Raw genomic sequence first — 15,166 nt, 5'->3', positions numbered from 1 at the left:
CTGTGCTGGGGGGTGGGGGCAATCTCAGATCTTGCAGCCCCTTAGGAGGGGGGACGCTTTGGGGAGAGTGAATCTCCGAAGTCACAGAGGTTTGGGGGCAGAGATCTGGATGCCCTGGCTCTACCTGCCGGTAACCGCGGCCTCTGGTCCTGGGGGGGCCCCGGGTAGTGAGGGGAGCTGCCATCCGAGCTGGGCGCCGGGAGAGGGGAGGCTGGCCCCGAGCTGAGCCAGAACCTCCACTTCGAGAGGGGGACGCCTGCCCGGCCGCTGATCTCTTGGCAGGTGGGGTAGGCTTTCGGGGAGGGGTCCGACGCCCCCTGGGGGGAGGGGGAGCCCTGTGGTTGGGGCTTGGAGGCCACTGCAGCAGAGAGACACGGGAGGGGGCAGTGAGGGAATGCCCACAGTCTAAATACAAGGTGGCTCTCCCTGCATGTGGGGAGGGGAGGAAGGTGTCATAGATGTTTGCAAGGGGTGGTGGGGGGAACGGGAGAAGTCCCTCAAGTTTACCTGATAATCAGGGGTGGTCCCCGTAGTCATCACGTCGTAATAGGGGGGCTCGTAGTCATAGTAGAGAGACTCAGTGGACTGGGGTTAGGGAAGGGGCGGTGGGAATAGGTGGGAAGGGGGGGCAGGCAGGTGAGGAGGTGGCGTGGGAGTTGGGGATGAAAGGAGGGGTGGGAGTCAGGAGAGAGAAGGGGTGGTGGGAAAGGGGGATGGGTCCCACACGTGGGACAGAAGCAGACGTGATTAAGAGATTGACCCTCCAATCTTCAGACCACTGACCCCTGTCACTGTCAAGACTCCACCCAATTCGTACCCTCCCTTCCCTTCCCCCCACCAGTCCCTTATCCTGCACCTCCCCGTGCAGGGGGCCAGAGAGAGGGCCCCGTATCCACACTTGCACAGACCTACTCTACCTCCTACTCCTTCCCCTCTTCCCCTCCTGGTCTTATCATTTCAACTTTCTCCCTGTTTCTGCCTCTCCCCTCCTCTGCTCTCCCATCCTCTGTCCCCAGTTCTCTCCCCAACTCTCCATGGTCTAGCAATCTCTTAATTCGAGGAAGGGATGGAAAGCCCAAGGGCACAGTCCCAGGAAGACCAGCAGAGGAGGAGACACAAGGAGGGAACACGGCTCCCAGCCACGAATTCTTCATGATGACTTTTTATTTTTAAATGAAAATAAAAAGGTTGATGAATGAGGACTGGGGGTGGGGGGGGGCGGGTGATGGGAATAGAGGGTACGGCTGGGGAGGGGCACAAGGGAGGGGAGAACAGGAGCCCAAAATAGGATGGGGAGCTCTGGGACATCGGGGGAATTCCCCTGGGGAGATGTGAGGGTGTCTTCCCTCCCTGGGGTGTGCTGCAGTTTGGGGTTCACCCAGCTCCCTCACCTGTCGCTGGGGTTCCTGGTTTTGTGACCTATGAAGTCTTGGTGGTTGCTGCTTCGGAGATCTCTGGGCTCTGTGAGACTGTTGTCTCTGAGGTCTCTCCCTCCAACCCCCCTCACACTCCAGCTCTTTCTGTTCACAGGATTCATAGGCAGCTTGCACCCCCGGGATGATGGCAAGCTCCTGAACATCACCCTACAAAGACAAGAGGAAGGGACACCAATGGAGGGAGGCAGAGTGGGCTTCCAAGAGACACAGGGTAGAGTCTGGGACACGGGGTCGGAGGCCAATCCGAGATAAGACTATATAATGGAGAAGGTCATTACCAGCCCTCCCATGTGTACAGTTCTTTTCAGTTTTCAAAGGACCTTCTCATTCATAATCCCATTGAACCTTCACAACAACTGGACAGTTGGACAAGGATTGAAGTCAGTAGAACAAGGATCTTTATGCCTATTTTCCAAGCACATTCCATTCATAAAAGTTCAAAGAGACAATGACTGGTCCGAGGTCACTCGAAGTGGTAGAATCAGGACTAGAATTCAAACCTTCCAACTGTAAGTTCAACTCTTGGCCTACACCCTGCCCATGTGGCCATGCATGAGCCTGTTCACAAGGGCTTCTGGAGACAGTGGCCCAACCTTAGTTGCTTTGACCTTCCAATGACAGTGATGATGAGAATTCTCAGGATCTCTGGAAATGGGGGGAAGACAGTTCTGATTTCCAATGGCATTTATTTGTGCCCACGTGTGGTGATAAGCGCACCCTGCATTGTATTCTAGTTTGGGGATACTGTCTCATCTCCACAGTGGAACTGGTAGTTCCTTGGGATGATTGAGATCTGATATTATTCTTCTGTGTTCCCCCTTAGTGTTGGGCCAGCAAGTATTCAGAAAATGTTGACTGGCTGGGTGGGTGAATGGACAGATGGATGGGTGGATGGATAGATGGGTGGGTGGGTGGGTGGGTGAATAGGGGCTCGAACACTTGACTGAATGGGAGCGTTGATGGATGGTGAATGTATGTGTGGGTGGATTGGTGGGTAAATAAATGGGAGGTGCAGAGTAGATACAAACAGTATGTAGGTAGATGGATGGAAGTGAAGAAATGGTAGGGTGGAGAGTGCGGTGGGTAAATGAGTTGCTAGATGCATGCATGTATCCTTCTATGCATGGGTAGATGGGGCGGGTGAGTGGATGGATGAGTGAATAGGTGGATGGATGGGTTAAAGAGGATGGATGGACGGAAGGATAGCTGAATAGATGGGTGGTTTAAAGCAGGGAGTGGCTGAGCAGGGGAAGAATGGGCAGGTGGGAGGATACAAGACTGAATGCTTGAGTAGGTGGGTGAGTGTGTGAATGGATGCGTGGGTGAATAGATGGGCAGATGGATCAGTTGAAGAGATGGATGGATGGGTGGACTAATGAAAACCGAGTGACAGAATAAGTGACTGTGGACAGTCCTGCCACATAAGTGGGCACCTAATTCTCCTACAGAAAAAAAATTAGCCCTGAAGATAGGAAATGGAAATATAAATTTATGAAAGGAAAAGTGAAGGGTAGGACATAGGAAGACAGAGTACTGAGGTCAGAAGGGGAGTGGATACAAGGCATAGAACCAGAAGTCACTCCTCTCTCTGGCTGCTCTGGTTACCTCAAAGACTTCTTCATCCAGGATCTGAGCACCAAAGATGATCACGCCTCGGGTGTCCAAAACTGGATGAGCACTTCGGGGGAGGGGCCGGGTGACTCGCTTCTTGCAATCAATTATGAGGGTGACCGACTGGCCCTTCACAGCCACAGCCACACGGTGCCATCTGGTCATAGGGACAGGGTGGCGGGAAGTTCAAGCAACTGACTGAAGGGGGTAAGTCAAGAGGGCTGAGCAGCCCTTGATGGAAGAGTTGACAAGCCAATGATAACAATAGTAGTAATCACAGTTAACTACCATGTACCGAAGGCTTACAATACACCAGGCACCATCCCATCACTTTCTCATTTGATTCTCACAATTCTATTATCCCTATTTTTCAGACATAGAAACCGAGACTAAAAATAGTCAAGGAACTTGCCCAAGGTACAAGCTAGTCCTACTTGCAAGGATTTAAACTCTAAAGCCCAAACTCTGGGCTAGAAGTGATTAGGCAGAAGTTTGGGCAGTGGGTTAGTGAGTGGTGGCCCACAGGGTCGGCAGGGTTTCCTAGATTAGGGGGTGGGGGCTCTGCGGGCAGGGGCCAGAGGGGAGCTCCTGAAAGGGTAGGCCAGACAGGCCAGAGGAGCAAACTGACTTACTTGCCATCTGCTAGGCTGAGGCCTCGGAAGACGGGCTGAGCAGGGGGTTGAGGCCGTCCAGTCTGGTCCTCGTACAGGAAGCGGACAGGTTGGCCAAGCTCCAGGCCCAGTTGTCGGACGCCCTGGGCACTATAGACAGTCAGGAGGGGAGCCTGGAGGCCAGGGCGGGTCCGGACAGCAGTCAGTAGAGAGAAGTCTTTGGGAAAGCCTCCTGGTACCCGAGAGACACACACAGGTGGAGTGAGAGGCAAAGCAAGACATTAACCCCTTCCCTTCTTGTGTCTGATCCCAGACCCTACCCTGTGACCTCGGCCAACTCTCCCTCCTCCAGCGTGTCACCCATACCTGGGAAGAGCTGGCGGGTGGGCGCACTGAGCTGGGCGGGTCGGGACACTCGGTAAGCCACATCAGCTGGACAGATGCCTCTCGCCCTCCGGACACCGTCAGGGAGGGAGGGGAACCTCAGGGCCCGCAGCACATCCACGGGGGCTGCACCTGGGAGAGTCCACGAGGGTCAGGGGAAGGGACACACTCTCAGGAGGGCCCACACGGGGGACATTTGGGGTCTACAGCTCAGCTTCCTGGGGCTCAAACTCCCTGGAAGATAAAAGTCACCTCTCCCTTATTTGCTCCTGAACGGGGCCTGAATGGATGGAAAACGAAAGTCACCTGGAAAAGGGCAGCGCTGAGCCGGTATTCAGCTCCATGCCCACCACTGTCCCCGCCTCCCAGCCTCTGTCTCTGTCACTCTCTCCCTATCTCCGTCTTTCAGCCTATGAATCTCTCTCTATTCTCTCTTAATCTCTCTCTCCCAACTCTGCCTTCCCTTTACTCTAGCTCTGTCACGCTTACTCTCTCTGTCTCTGTATCTGTTGGTCTTTCTCTCTCCCTGGCTCTTCTGTCTTCCTCCGTTTCCCTCACACTCTACCCAGCTTTTCCTTTCTCCCTCTCTTCCTCCCTTTCCGTATCTCTTGGTCTCTGGGTCTCTGGCCTCAGTCCCATGTCTCCAGCATAAACAACATCTGGGCAAACGATCATCCTGGGCACGGGAGGTGCAGGGGGGCCACGAGGGAGGGAACAGAGAAGCAGCTCTGTGGGGAGGGGACTGCAAGCTGCTGGGATTCCCGTGTTTGGGGAGGTGGGGACACCTCTGACCATGCAGAGGAAGGAGATACAAGAAAGAGCCACCCCAGGAGCCGGTGCCCCTGGCTCGGGAGATGGGCTGGGGTGCAGGGGCGGGTGGGGAGCCTGAAGCTGCCACGCGGAGCCGGAGCAGGTCCAGGGCCTGGAGCCACACATCTGTGGATCCCATCAGAGTCCTTTGCCCAAAACCCGGGCAAGCTCCCCACAACTGGAACTTCGACCCTGCCCCCACCGCCCCCCCCCCCGCCACGGTCCAAAGATTCAAGACCCAGGCCACCAGCCCTGTCCACCTAGAACTCAGCTTCTGAGGGTTCAAACTCCTGAGAAGACAGAGGTCGCCTCTTCCTCACTTGCTCCCCAATACACATACTTCTCACTCCATCAGCTCGATTGGAAAAATCCCAGAGAAAGTTCCAGCAAAACCCTCATAGAAGTGTGGGGCAGGGCAGGGGCCAGAGTGATCAGGAGAGCAGAGCTGGGTGGGGTAGGTGAGGTGGGGCGGGCAGGCAGAGAAAAGGCCCTTTGAGTCCAGAAGCCGGGAAACCACGGCCTTGCCCCCTCCCACTCCCCTGCCCTAGCCTGGCCCCCACGTGTGGCAGCTCCGCAAACACCAACACACAAGGGCCGCTTTGAGAGACGAAGGGTAAGTGAGACAGAGACACAGAGACTCACAGAGACCCCAGGCCAAGGAGACCTCAGAGGGCCCCACCCTCCACCAAACCCCAGAAGAGTACAGTTCCATCCTATAGACAACCTACCCACAGGTCTGCCCACCCATCTTCCCACTTCAAGCCACATACGTGCCCCACTGTCTCTGGCCTCAATCTGCCCCAGTCTCCCCAGTGGTGGCCCCATCACCCTCACCACTCTACCTCTGGCCCCCAAAACGCCCTTTTCTTTACTCTGATGAATTCCACACTAACCTATTTCCCGCTAGGGTCCCACCTCTACCCACTCAGCCCCCAAATAAGAGACAGTCATCTCAGCCATCCCCCTGCCTCCATGTTAAAGGTTCCCTTTTCTCTCTAAAAAAGACTCCTAGAGTCTACAGACATCCCACACTTCAATTTTCTGTCCCTGAGCCGCATGCTCCTCCTATCTTGAAAGTTCTTCCTTCTGTAATCTAATCTAATCCTTTATGCTGATTTTCTGACCATCTTCTCTCCAAAGCAGAGAAGAAATGAATAGTCAAGTTATATGCAAATCAGCCTCCAGTGTTTCCACGGGGGGAGGGGGCTTGCTCCAGCCTGCCTAGTACCCAGGTACTCCCAGCCTCCTCCTCTCCAACATCAAACCCCCTTTCCTAGGAGCCAGGACTTCTGGATCCTGGGAAAAAGAAGGAAAAGCTTGGGATTGTGGATGCCAGGGTCCCAGGGGAGCCCGGCTGGCCAGAGGGGGAGGGGCGGGGCAGGAATGCAAAGAGTTGGCTCCTGCCTCAGACACCTGATCCTGGCCTGTCCAGCGGCCGTCCTGTTGGCAGCCAGCCCCAGTGCTCCCCAGAGCCAGCCGCGTGGCAGCATCGAGGGCACGGGGAGGGGGAAGGGGATCCTGTCGGGGAAGCTGATGGGACAAATAGTCCAGGTATCCCTCCTTTCTCTACTTTCGAGGCTCTGCTCTGACCCAAGGATGCTCCCCCCCTCACCCCAGAGATACAGACAGAAAGACAGAAAACAGACATGCGCCTCTCACCCATCAACACTGGCATCTACTCCTGACTCCAGCAGTAGCTGGACCACAGTGGCCCTGCTGGAGGACCCCACCATCCAGCCCCACTCACCGCCCTCAGGTGATGCTCTGCCATTCAGCCTTACCTGCCCTCCACCAGTCACTTCAAGGAGGAAAAGAGATCCCCACCCTGGCTCCAAGGAACCCAGGTGTCCTGCCCTCCAGTCTGGACCCCTGACCCCCTCCAAAACCCATTCTTGGACCCAGAAGCTGCCCCCTGCTCCTCAGGCATCAGCTGTCCCCTGTCCCGAGGTGTGCGGAGCTCCAGCCTGATTCCGATGACCCAGGCGCTGGGACTCCCCTTACCTGCCCAGGCGGGGGCCGCGCTCAGGCCCAGCAACAGCGGTACCAGCAGGAGGAGGCGATGGCAGCGGCTGCACCGCTCCATAGCTGGCGCCCGGAACGCCAGGTCCCAGGGACCGCCAGAGGCGCCGGACACCCCGAGGCTGGCAGGAGAGAGCGAGCAGGCTCGCACGCCGGGGTCTCGGGGAAGTCGGAGGCTGCCGGGTGGCGACAGCTCTCAGTGACCCAGCTCCATGCAGCGAGGCGCCGTCGGGGCTCCGGCGCTGCTCCCTCCTCGGTGGCCGCCGCTCCTGTGTGTCCCCGGCCACCCCGGCAGCCCAGAACCCCCACCCCGCTCCCGCCCCCGGCCCAGCCCCTGCCTCCAGCCGCCCGCCCACAGCCACCGAGGGAAACCCCACCCCCGATCTCCACCTGGTGTGGGGGGGCGAGTGGGAACCCTCCCTCGCTGACCCTCGGACTGCTCTCCTCTGCTTCTCGCAGGGACTCAGTGGCCTGTACCTTAGGATTCTCTTTTCGGGAACCCCAATATCTCTTCCCCAGTCTCTTTCTTTGGGGGGGGGCAGACGTCCAGTCACAACACCCCTCCCCGTTACTCCCCCTTGGGGGCCCAGAGCCCCCTTTCAGCAGAGTCCGGGGCGGGATTTACGGCACAGTGGGAGGGGAGAGGCGGGCCTGGGGGTCGCTACCTCCCCTCACCCCGTTGGGTCTCCATAATTATTTCCCCTCGGCCCGGCCCGCCCGCTGTAATTACAGAGCCTGGCCCGGGGCACGGTATTTATAGACACGGCTATAGATAGCGACTGGGGACCTGCAACCGACGGCCGCGGGGAGCGGGGGTGGGGGGCGAGGCGGGAGGGCGGTTAGAGGGGAGGCCAGAGACTGGACAGACCCACACACAGGCTAATCAGGTCCCAAGAGATGGAAGTAGGGGGACGACGTAAGAGCGCCCGGGAGCCCAGGTGGAAAGGCACCCAGTGGAGAGGCGGGGGCGCGGGAAGCCGCCGACGCTGGTTGGCAGAGTACGGGAAACGGGGTCACTCGGGGACGAGGCCGCCTCCAGGCGGGCAACACCGGAGTAAGCCGCGGCGCTCGGCGCCCAGTGCGCCCCCACGAACGGGCACGGCGCCGGGTCTGCCCGGAGCCCGCGGCGCGGCCGGAGGGAAGCCCGGAGCGAGCCGAGGCGCCGCCGCCCGCTGGCGCTGGGGGGGCGCCCTTGAACAAGGCGCCTTTGAGAGTCAGCCGCCCCCCTCCCTCCGGCCGGCCCCGCCCCCAGGCTGGCACACCCTCTCCCCCCCCCCACCTCCGCGACAAAGCGCGCCTTGTGTCCCCCACCCTGCGCCCGCCTCCCAGGCCCCAGGGAACTTAGGCGGCGGCGGCGGCGGCGTCCAGGGAGCCGGTCCGGAGCTCCCGACCGGATACCCTCCCACACGCGGCCCGGTGCGGCGCTGCCCCCACCCCCCATAGTCACCTCAGTCCAGAAAACATCGATTTTAATTTGAAAGCGATTTTATGTGAGTGAAAGAGAGGGGAAGGGAACCCCGGAGAGAAGAGCCGCAGGGCAAAAATCATGCAGCCCCTGCACCCCATCTCTGCAGGCGGGCCATCTCCCCTCAATTCTGAGGCCAGGAGCTTGTGTCCCCAGCCTACAAGGTGTGTGCCCCGGGCTGGGGCGAGAGCTGGGAGGGGAAGGGTCTGAGGACTACTCACCAAGCCGCTCCCCCCCACACCGCCCTCACAGCCCAGGCCCCTTCCCCAAGCCAGACGGGAGAGTGGGGGAGGGGGCTGGGAAGGCCAGTGCTGAAGAGCCAGCCCCGCAGACCATCTCAGGGCCCTGCCTTTCCCAAACACCACCTCCACCACTGGCATTTCTTAGTCAACCTGGGAGAGTACAGTACTTCTTTGAGTCTAACTGCAAGTCTCTATCCTCAGAGAAAATTAAAAATAGCAGATGGGCTCCTACATCTCCACCCGCCCCTTAACCACCACCACCTTTTTCTTTTTCAGTCTGACTGCAGAAGGAGGTGAAGCGTTGAGAGGGGGATCCGGACAGGGGACAGCGACAGAGCCCCTCCTTATTCCAGAGAAGCCCCCATCTGCCAGTCTTGGTTGGAGGAAGGCCTGTCAGAGCCTGACTCCCATGTCCATCCGTTTGGGGGGCCTGCCCCCCAATATCCATCTCTGCGGGAGTTCCCATTTCCATTCTTCAGATGGGGGGCTAAGTGAGGCAAGACGAGAAGGAAGCCAGGTCCTGGGAGCAAGGCCAGTGCTCTGTGCTGGGGGAAGGAGAGGCCGTTCCAGGCCAGGGGTAAGAAAGCACCCCCAGATCATGGCAGAGCCAGACAAATTCAGAGACTCAAGGCCACTGAAGGGAGAGGTCCAGCCCTCAAAGTAGTCTGGGGTCCCCTCTGACTTGGGATGTCAAGCAAACCCTTGCAGGGTTTAGGGACCCCCCCTTGGAGGTCTCAGTTCTGCCCTATGCTCCTCACCCCACCAAGATTCTAGGAACATGGTCCCTCCCCACCCTGCCCCAAGGCTCAGAGTCCCTTGCCCATGTGCCCTCCTCAAGCGTGAGGAACACCACATCTGGGTGTGGGGTCAGGCCAGCTGGTGGGGAGCCTCAAGCATCTCCATGAGGAAGGTGTCGATGGGGGTGTCACCAATGAGCTTGAAGAAAAACAGATGCTCTAGACACTTAAGGCCTATGGACCTGAGAGCAGGAAGACGCAAGAGCAGCTTGGCAAACCTGAGGAGGGAATGGGAGATGTGGAGTGAGAGCTAGAGCCACATGGCACTACCCCCACCCCAGCAGGAGCCTCGGTTCCCACAACCCCTCAGCCCCACAGCGCCTTCTCACCGGCCCTGCTGCTCAGGGTACTTCTGTTTGCAATAGGTCTCCAGGGACGCGTACACTTTCTCCCGCAGGACCTCTACCTCGCTGGGGTTGGAGAGGCCCTTGGCATCTGGGATGGCAGGGAAGAGAGGAGGAAGAGGAAGGAGGACAAATCAAATCAGGACAAATGTGGAGGTGTGGCCCACACGATGTCCCTCTTGGGCCCCACCTACACGCCCTTCACCAGATGCCTGGCAAGGGAAGCAGGGCACAATGGGTTTGAGGGATGGGGTTGCAAAGGGAATGTTATCAGCAGATGTGGGTTCTTCTTGGTCAGCTGTGAGATTTCTAGGTTGAGGGGGATAGCTGGGTAACTTAGGAGTCTCCGAAGAAGAGGAGGCTCCAAGGCTGCCTTGGTCTTGAGAGACGGGGGTAATCCTCCTCTTACCTGGATTGAACAGAATGATTGCCCTCAGGCAGCCAAGTTCTGTCTTGTCCATCCTCATGTCACGCATTTTGGACACTAGCTCTGTCAGCACCCTGGAGAGGGACCTGCAGGTCACTCAAAGGTCACAGCTCAGCCAGCCTTGGACACGGACCAGCCTATAGCCCCACCCCCTCGACCGACAGGCCAGCCCAGCCGAGGGCCACTGACCGATCAAAGATGGCTCCCACGCCTGCGGAATGGGCTGAGTTGCGGTGCACGTGAAGACCTGTGGCGAGGAGGATGCCGTCTCGGACATCGATGGATCGGTGAGAGAAGGAGGCAATGAGGAGCTCGTTCCAGCCTGGGGGTTGGGGGTGGCAAGGGTGAGGAGCCAGGGATCGGGCCATGGGATTGAAAGCACATCAGGGGAAGAGAAGAGGTGGCGAGGTCAATGAGACTGGCTCTCTGAGTATGCAAGGTAAGGCCGCTGGGGTCCCTGAAGGTCAGGAGGTCCAAGAGGGGTCAAATGACAAGAGATTCAAGGAGTCCAAGGTCACTGACCTGCCCGTAGCAGTATGACCTGGTCATCCAGAGGCAAGGAGGAAAAGTGTGGGATCCTCTTTGCCCACTCAACAAGTGTGAAGAGCTGTTTGTCAGCTGCCTGGCAGATGTTAGTCACAGGGTCATTTGGCTGCAGAGGAGGAGGGGTGAGAGTTATGGAAGGTTTGGAAGTACACTGGGAGCCCCCCTCCACCCCATAAGAGGCTTTTGACACCCCCTCCTTATTTGTAGTCTCTCTTCAAGCCCCACCTGAACCAATTCCTCCTCTTCTAGCATTCAGGAAAACAATTATTAATTTGGGACTTGCCTGTGGTTCTGTGAGTGGGTTGTTTTGGGAGTGGGGACGGAGGATGTTATCACGCCTACCTCAGATGTCTAAGAGACCTTGTTTGGCGGCACTTCCGGTCCCCGGCAGTGTTAGATGGGTTGTGAGGGGGAGGGAGGGGAGGGGGAGATAGAACAGACCTAGACTCCCGCCTCCCCACCCCCATCAGGAAGAAGAGTAGATTGACCCCAGCACTCACGCTGCTGCCGCTACCCGCGGTTCCCCCAGGACCCTCAACGCCCTGGTCACTCTTCTGCTCCACAGCAAGCTCTGCCTCCAGGATCCTGTCCACAGGCATCTCCTCGGGGGCTCCCCCAGCCCCCTCCCCATCCCCATCCTTGTCCTTTCCCCGCTGACGCTCCTCCTGTACCGCTGCAGGAGAAGGAGGAAGGAGAAAAAAGTAGAAAGTCAGCAGCCAGCCATGAGGAGATTCCAAAATGTCCTTAGGGCCTTATCAGGGTCTCATGGCCCTTAGAAGATATTTATAGAAATTGGGGAAGTCACTTGAAACCATAGCAGATTTGTAGCAGTCTAGAAGCAGGACTTATAAAAGAACAGATAAATAAACCCAGAAGAAGTAAAAGGGTGGGTAAAGGAATTACGGAGAAAGCTAGCACTTAAACTGAGAGCCTACTATATACTAGGAAATGTGCCAAGCACACTTTCACATTCAATCAAGTATTATAACGACCCTGTGAGCTCTTGACCCCATTTTTAAAAATAATGATTTTGGGGGAGTTCATTAAACAGCTTGCCCAAGTTCACACAATACATGGCAAGTCATATGTCCAAATCTAAGCGTGCCTGATGGCAAATCTGGTGTTCTTCTGACTCAACAAAAAAGGAGGAAAAGGAGCACTGGCCTGGGCCTTCAGAGGTGTGCGTTCTGATCCCAGACCTGCCACTCTTTTGTTGCATGACCTTGGGAAAGCCAGGCTTCAGGCTCATCTTCTCTAAAATGAGGGATGTGACCAACATATACTCCCTAAAGTATCTCTCTCAGAATTCCAGAATCAGGCTTAAGAAGAAAAGATAGAGATTAAAAAAAAAAAAAAAAAGAGGAAAAGAAGCCCTGAGGTCTTCAGTAAAGGCTGCAGCTTAAGAGGGTAGAGTCCCAGAGTTTGGAGGAGAGAACACAGATAATAGGGAGATGGAGACCAGAGTGGAAGCACTTGGTCAAAATGAGGAAGAATTACTCACGTTAGAGAAGGGGAGCTAGAGAAACCCATCATGGGGAAGGAAAACTTATCCTACCCTAGCACCAGACCAGGGAGGGGTCAGAGGGGCAGGCCACAGAAGCAGAACCATTGAGAAGGAAACTCAAGGCACCAGGTCAGGGTACCAGAGAGGAGGGCTGATGAGCAGGGGAGAGGGAATCAAATATCGCCCTCTGGAGGAGAGAGAGGAGTCCAGCTTTCCTAAGAGGTATAGTCCCTGCAGTCTCCCCTCCCCCTTCTTCCTCTCCTCCCACAGGGTAGACTGCGAGGCCTGGGTGGGGCAGGCCCTTACCCTCCCTCTTCATGCCGGTGGCCAGGCACTTCTGATAGCGGCAGTACTGACAGCGGTTCCGCTGGCGCTTGTCCACCGTGCAGTCCTTGTTGTCCCGGCACGAGTAGGTCAGGTCCTTACGGATGGTGCGCTTGAAGAAGCCTTTGCAGCCCTCACAGCTGTAAACCCCGTAGTGTTTGCCTGCGAGAGGACAGGAAGAGCAGTAAGACTGCACCCCGTGCCACTAGGACTCTTGCCCACCTCCCCCCAGCAAATTTAGTTGAAGTCTGCTCTGTGTTTGCCAAAGAGAGAGACGGGGAACCAGGACATGAGGGATGATCTAGTCCCACTCTTCTCACGGTTCGAAAACCCTATGCCAGCCCCCTCCTCCCTCTGACCACCCCCCCCACACACCAAATCTGAGCCGCAGGGTCCTTAACTGTCATCAGGCCTCCCCCAGCTCACTTGCTCTAACCAAACCTCAAGAGCCCCTGGGAATCCCACAGGTGATGGTAAATGGTACACGCTCTCTTCCTCTCTGCTGGTCCTCTGAGCCCCATACCTGAGCTTCGGTCCCCGCAGATTGCACATAGACGTTTGCCAGCCCCAGGGCCACCTGGAGGGGGTGGACAGTGCAGGCCCCGGACCCCTAAGACTGGTGGCTTCACATCTTCAGGGGGGCCAGACCCACCCCCAGGGAGCGACACTGTTGAGTTAATCTGGGTTGGGGGAAATAGGGAAGTCACAGGGAGACTCATTGGGAAGGATAATCTCTCAGAGGGGAGGGACATCATTCCCTACCACCTAGGCAGGGCCCTGCATTACACGCTACAAAGGACATTACTTACACTGCAGTGCCCGGGAAGGGCCACCCCTGGAGTACAACCCCGAAGAGATGAGACATAAAGGTCCCCCTGAAATTGTGCAACACAGCGGCCCTGAAGGGCTTGTATCTCAGAAGGGGAGATGGGACCAAAAGGGCAAAAAAATCATTGATATATGAAAAGGACATCAAGAATAGCTGGGTTCTTTTACAGGGTTGGGGAGGAGGCGTGCACTGAAAGCTCAGTCACCTCAAGAAAGGCCAGGGGTCACACAAGGACCACAAGCCTGGGGAAGTTCACACAAGGATCTAGGTCACAAGGAAAACAAGGAAATGAAAGTGGAGAGGCAGTAAGGGGGTCACGACCTCTCACCTGGGGACTGCTGACAGGCCCGGAGAATCCTGGGGGAGCTGGAGGGGGCAGACCAGGGGACCCCATGGAAGAGCTGATGACCGGGAAGGGGGAGCTCAGTGGCGGGGGTGGCATCGGGGGTGGGGGTGGAGCCCCAGAGCCTCCAAGGGATGCAGCTGCTGAAGGGGGTAAGGGTGGCCCCGGAGGAGAAGGGGGAGCGGCCCCCTGGGGAAGGGGATTTGGAGAGGAACTGTCTGGGCTTCGGGAGTCTGGGGAGGGGTACACACAGGCACAGACACACACAGACAGAAGAGACAAAAAGAGAAAATGAGTCTTCGATCATCCAACCGGAGCCTTTAATTCTCTCTCTGATCCCCGCACCGCGCCCCCACCTCACCCCACCCCTTCCCAAGTCCAGAGGCACCCTGCTGTCAAACAACGGCTTAACTCCTAATCGTGGTGAGAGAAGGGGGTTGACAGAGGAGGATCGTTCAGGTGAGGCAAATTCCAAACAATGCATTTGATCACCCCAAGCCAGACGCATCTCGTGTGGGTGGGGCAGCACGTGGGGTGGACCAGTCAGCCCCTCCATTCCCAGCTCGTAGCCAGAACGTGCAGGGAAGATAGGCAGAAGAGACCCCTCCTAGGACATAGAATTTGCCTTCAAACGTCCAGAGTCCTCAATCTCGAGGACTAGTGTCCCACGCCTGGGACCTCCGTAGTGCAGGGCCTCAAGCGGCCACCGCTAGGAGGGCGGAAGCTCCCCCTCCCCGCCCCGCCCCGGGGGGAGGGCACTAAGGCCCTCGGGAGGGAGGGGACGCGTGTTTACAAACAAGGGGGCGGGAGCGCCTGGGAAAGAACACCAGGGGAGGGGGGGAAGGGGTTGCTGATAACGCGGTCACTGGCTTGCCGGTCCGTCCGCTAGGTCACTCACCCCGCCCGCTGTCGCCCATCCCGTCCCGTCCAGCCTCCCCCGGCTCCGGCTCCGGGGTTTGTTGTTCTCCGGCTGCCACCGCCGCCGCCGCTGCTGCTGCGGGATCCAGCCAGGGCCGTCGCCGCCGCCACCGGGACGCGACCCCACAATGCATTTCTTTTCGCACCCCCACCGGCCCACACTGCCCTGCGGCATGCCGCTGGGGGAGGAAGGGCGGGCGAGCAGCCCAAGACATGATTCCTGGCTGAGTGTAGGGATACCGAAGAGGTACCAGGGATTCCCAAGGATTGATCGCTGGACTAGCTGAGCACGAGGAAGCCCCAGAGAAAAAGTCTCTGGCCTTAACCGGGTCGAATTAAGCGCTTCGCTCTGCGCTGTAGCAAAATGACAGCGCCGATATGGCAGCCATCTTGGTATAGACGGGAAGTCTATGCGCTGGTTCCCGCCTCCTCGTCTGGTTGGAAACGGAGGAGGCGGTCTCCTCCCGCCTGTTAGCCCGCCTAGCCCAGTGTCCCCTCAAATAACCTCCACACCCGCGCATGCGCGCCAGGGCTAGAGGGCTTCACTACTGCCGGA

General features: G+C 57.7%; 2 protein-coding genes across 5 annotated transcripts in view; both read right to left on the bottom strand.

Annotated features, from left to right (window-relative positions):
* The window catches only part of COL11A2 (collagen type XI alpha 2 chain), a 28,289-nt gene extending 21,157 nt beyond the window's left edge, over window positions 1-7,132 (bottom strand). The window contains exons 1-6 of the mRNA XM_036870558.1: window positions 6,854-7,132; window positions 4,025-4,174; window positions 3,680-3,890; window positions 3,042-3,204; window positions 1,392-1,583; window positions 508-585 (exon numbers count right to left, since the gene is read on the bottom strand). Coding sequence (XP_036726453.1) covers window positions 508-585; window positions 1,392-1,583; window positions 3,042-3,204; window positions 3,680-3,890; window positions 4,025-4,174; window positions 6,854-6,935 — 876 coding nt within the window. The 5' untranslated portion in view covers window positions 6,936-7,132. The remainder of the gene's footprint in view (window positions 1-507; window positions 586-1,391; window positions 1,584-3,041; window positions 3,205-3,679; window positions 3,891-4,024; window positions 4,175-6,853) is intronic.
* Window positions 7,133-8,323: 1,191 nt separating this feature from the next.
* RXRB (retinoid X receptor beta) lies at window positions 8,324-15,029 on the bottom strand. Of its 4 annotated transcripts, none has more exons than XM_036868841.1 (11): window positions 14,591-15,029; window positions 14,185-14,299; window positions 13,678-13,925; window positions 13,044-13,200; window positions 12,503-12,682; window positions 11,193-11,365; window positions 10,669-10,798; window positions 10,336-10,468; window positions 10,129-10,232; window positions 9,705-9,810; window positions 8,324-9,593 (listed from the first exon to the last, which is right to left on the bottom strand). In XM_036868841.1, the coding sequence occupies exons 1-11, from the start codon at window positions 14,783-14,785 to the stop codon at window positions 9,446-9,448; spliced, it is 1,689 nt and encodes a 562-aa protein (XP_036724736.1). In that variant the 5' UTR covers window positions 14,786-15,029; the 3' UTR covers window positions 8,324-9,445. The 4 variants fall into 4 exon arrangements, with proteins under 4 accessions (XP_036724736.1, XP_036724737.1, XP_036724738.1 ...); XM_036868842.1 differs by having other exon boundaries at window positions 10,129-10,220; XM_036868843.1 differs by lacking the exon at window positions 14,185-14,299.
* Between the last annotated feature and the right edge of the window lie 137 nt (window positions 15,030-15,166).

Source organism: Balaenoptera musculus, chromosome 11 (assembly GCF_009873245.2).
Source record: "Balaenoptera musculus isolate JJ_BM4_2016_0621 chromosome 11, mBalMus1.pri.v3, whole genome shotgun sequence".
In the NCBI taxonomy this organism is placed as follows: Eukaryota; Metazoa; Chordata; class Mammalia; order Artiodactyla; family Balaenopteridae; genus Balaenoptera; species Balaenoptera musculus.
The sequence above is the reverse complement of the archived record's forward strand: the minus strand, read 5'-3'. Positions and strand labels throughout refer to the sequence as shown.

Coding starts and splice junctions, on each gene's coding strand:
- RXRB (XM_036868841.1), bottom strand. CDS start 14,785: ATGCCGCAGGGCAGTGTGGGCCGGTGGGGGTGCGAAAAGAAATGCATT. Junction 10,799..11,192: donor CCGCGGGTAGCGGCAGCAGC/GTGAGTGCTGGG, acceptor CCTCCTCTGCAG/CCAAATGACCCTGTGACTAA. Junction 9,594..9,704: donor TACCCTGAGCAGCAGGGCCG/GTGAGAAGGCGC, acceptor TTCCCTCCTCAG/GTTTGCCAAGCTGCTCTTGC.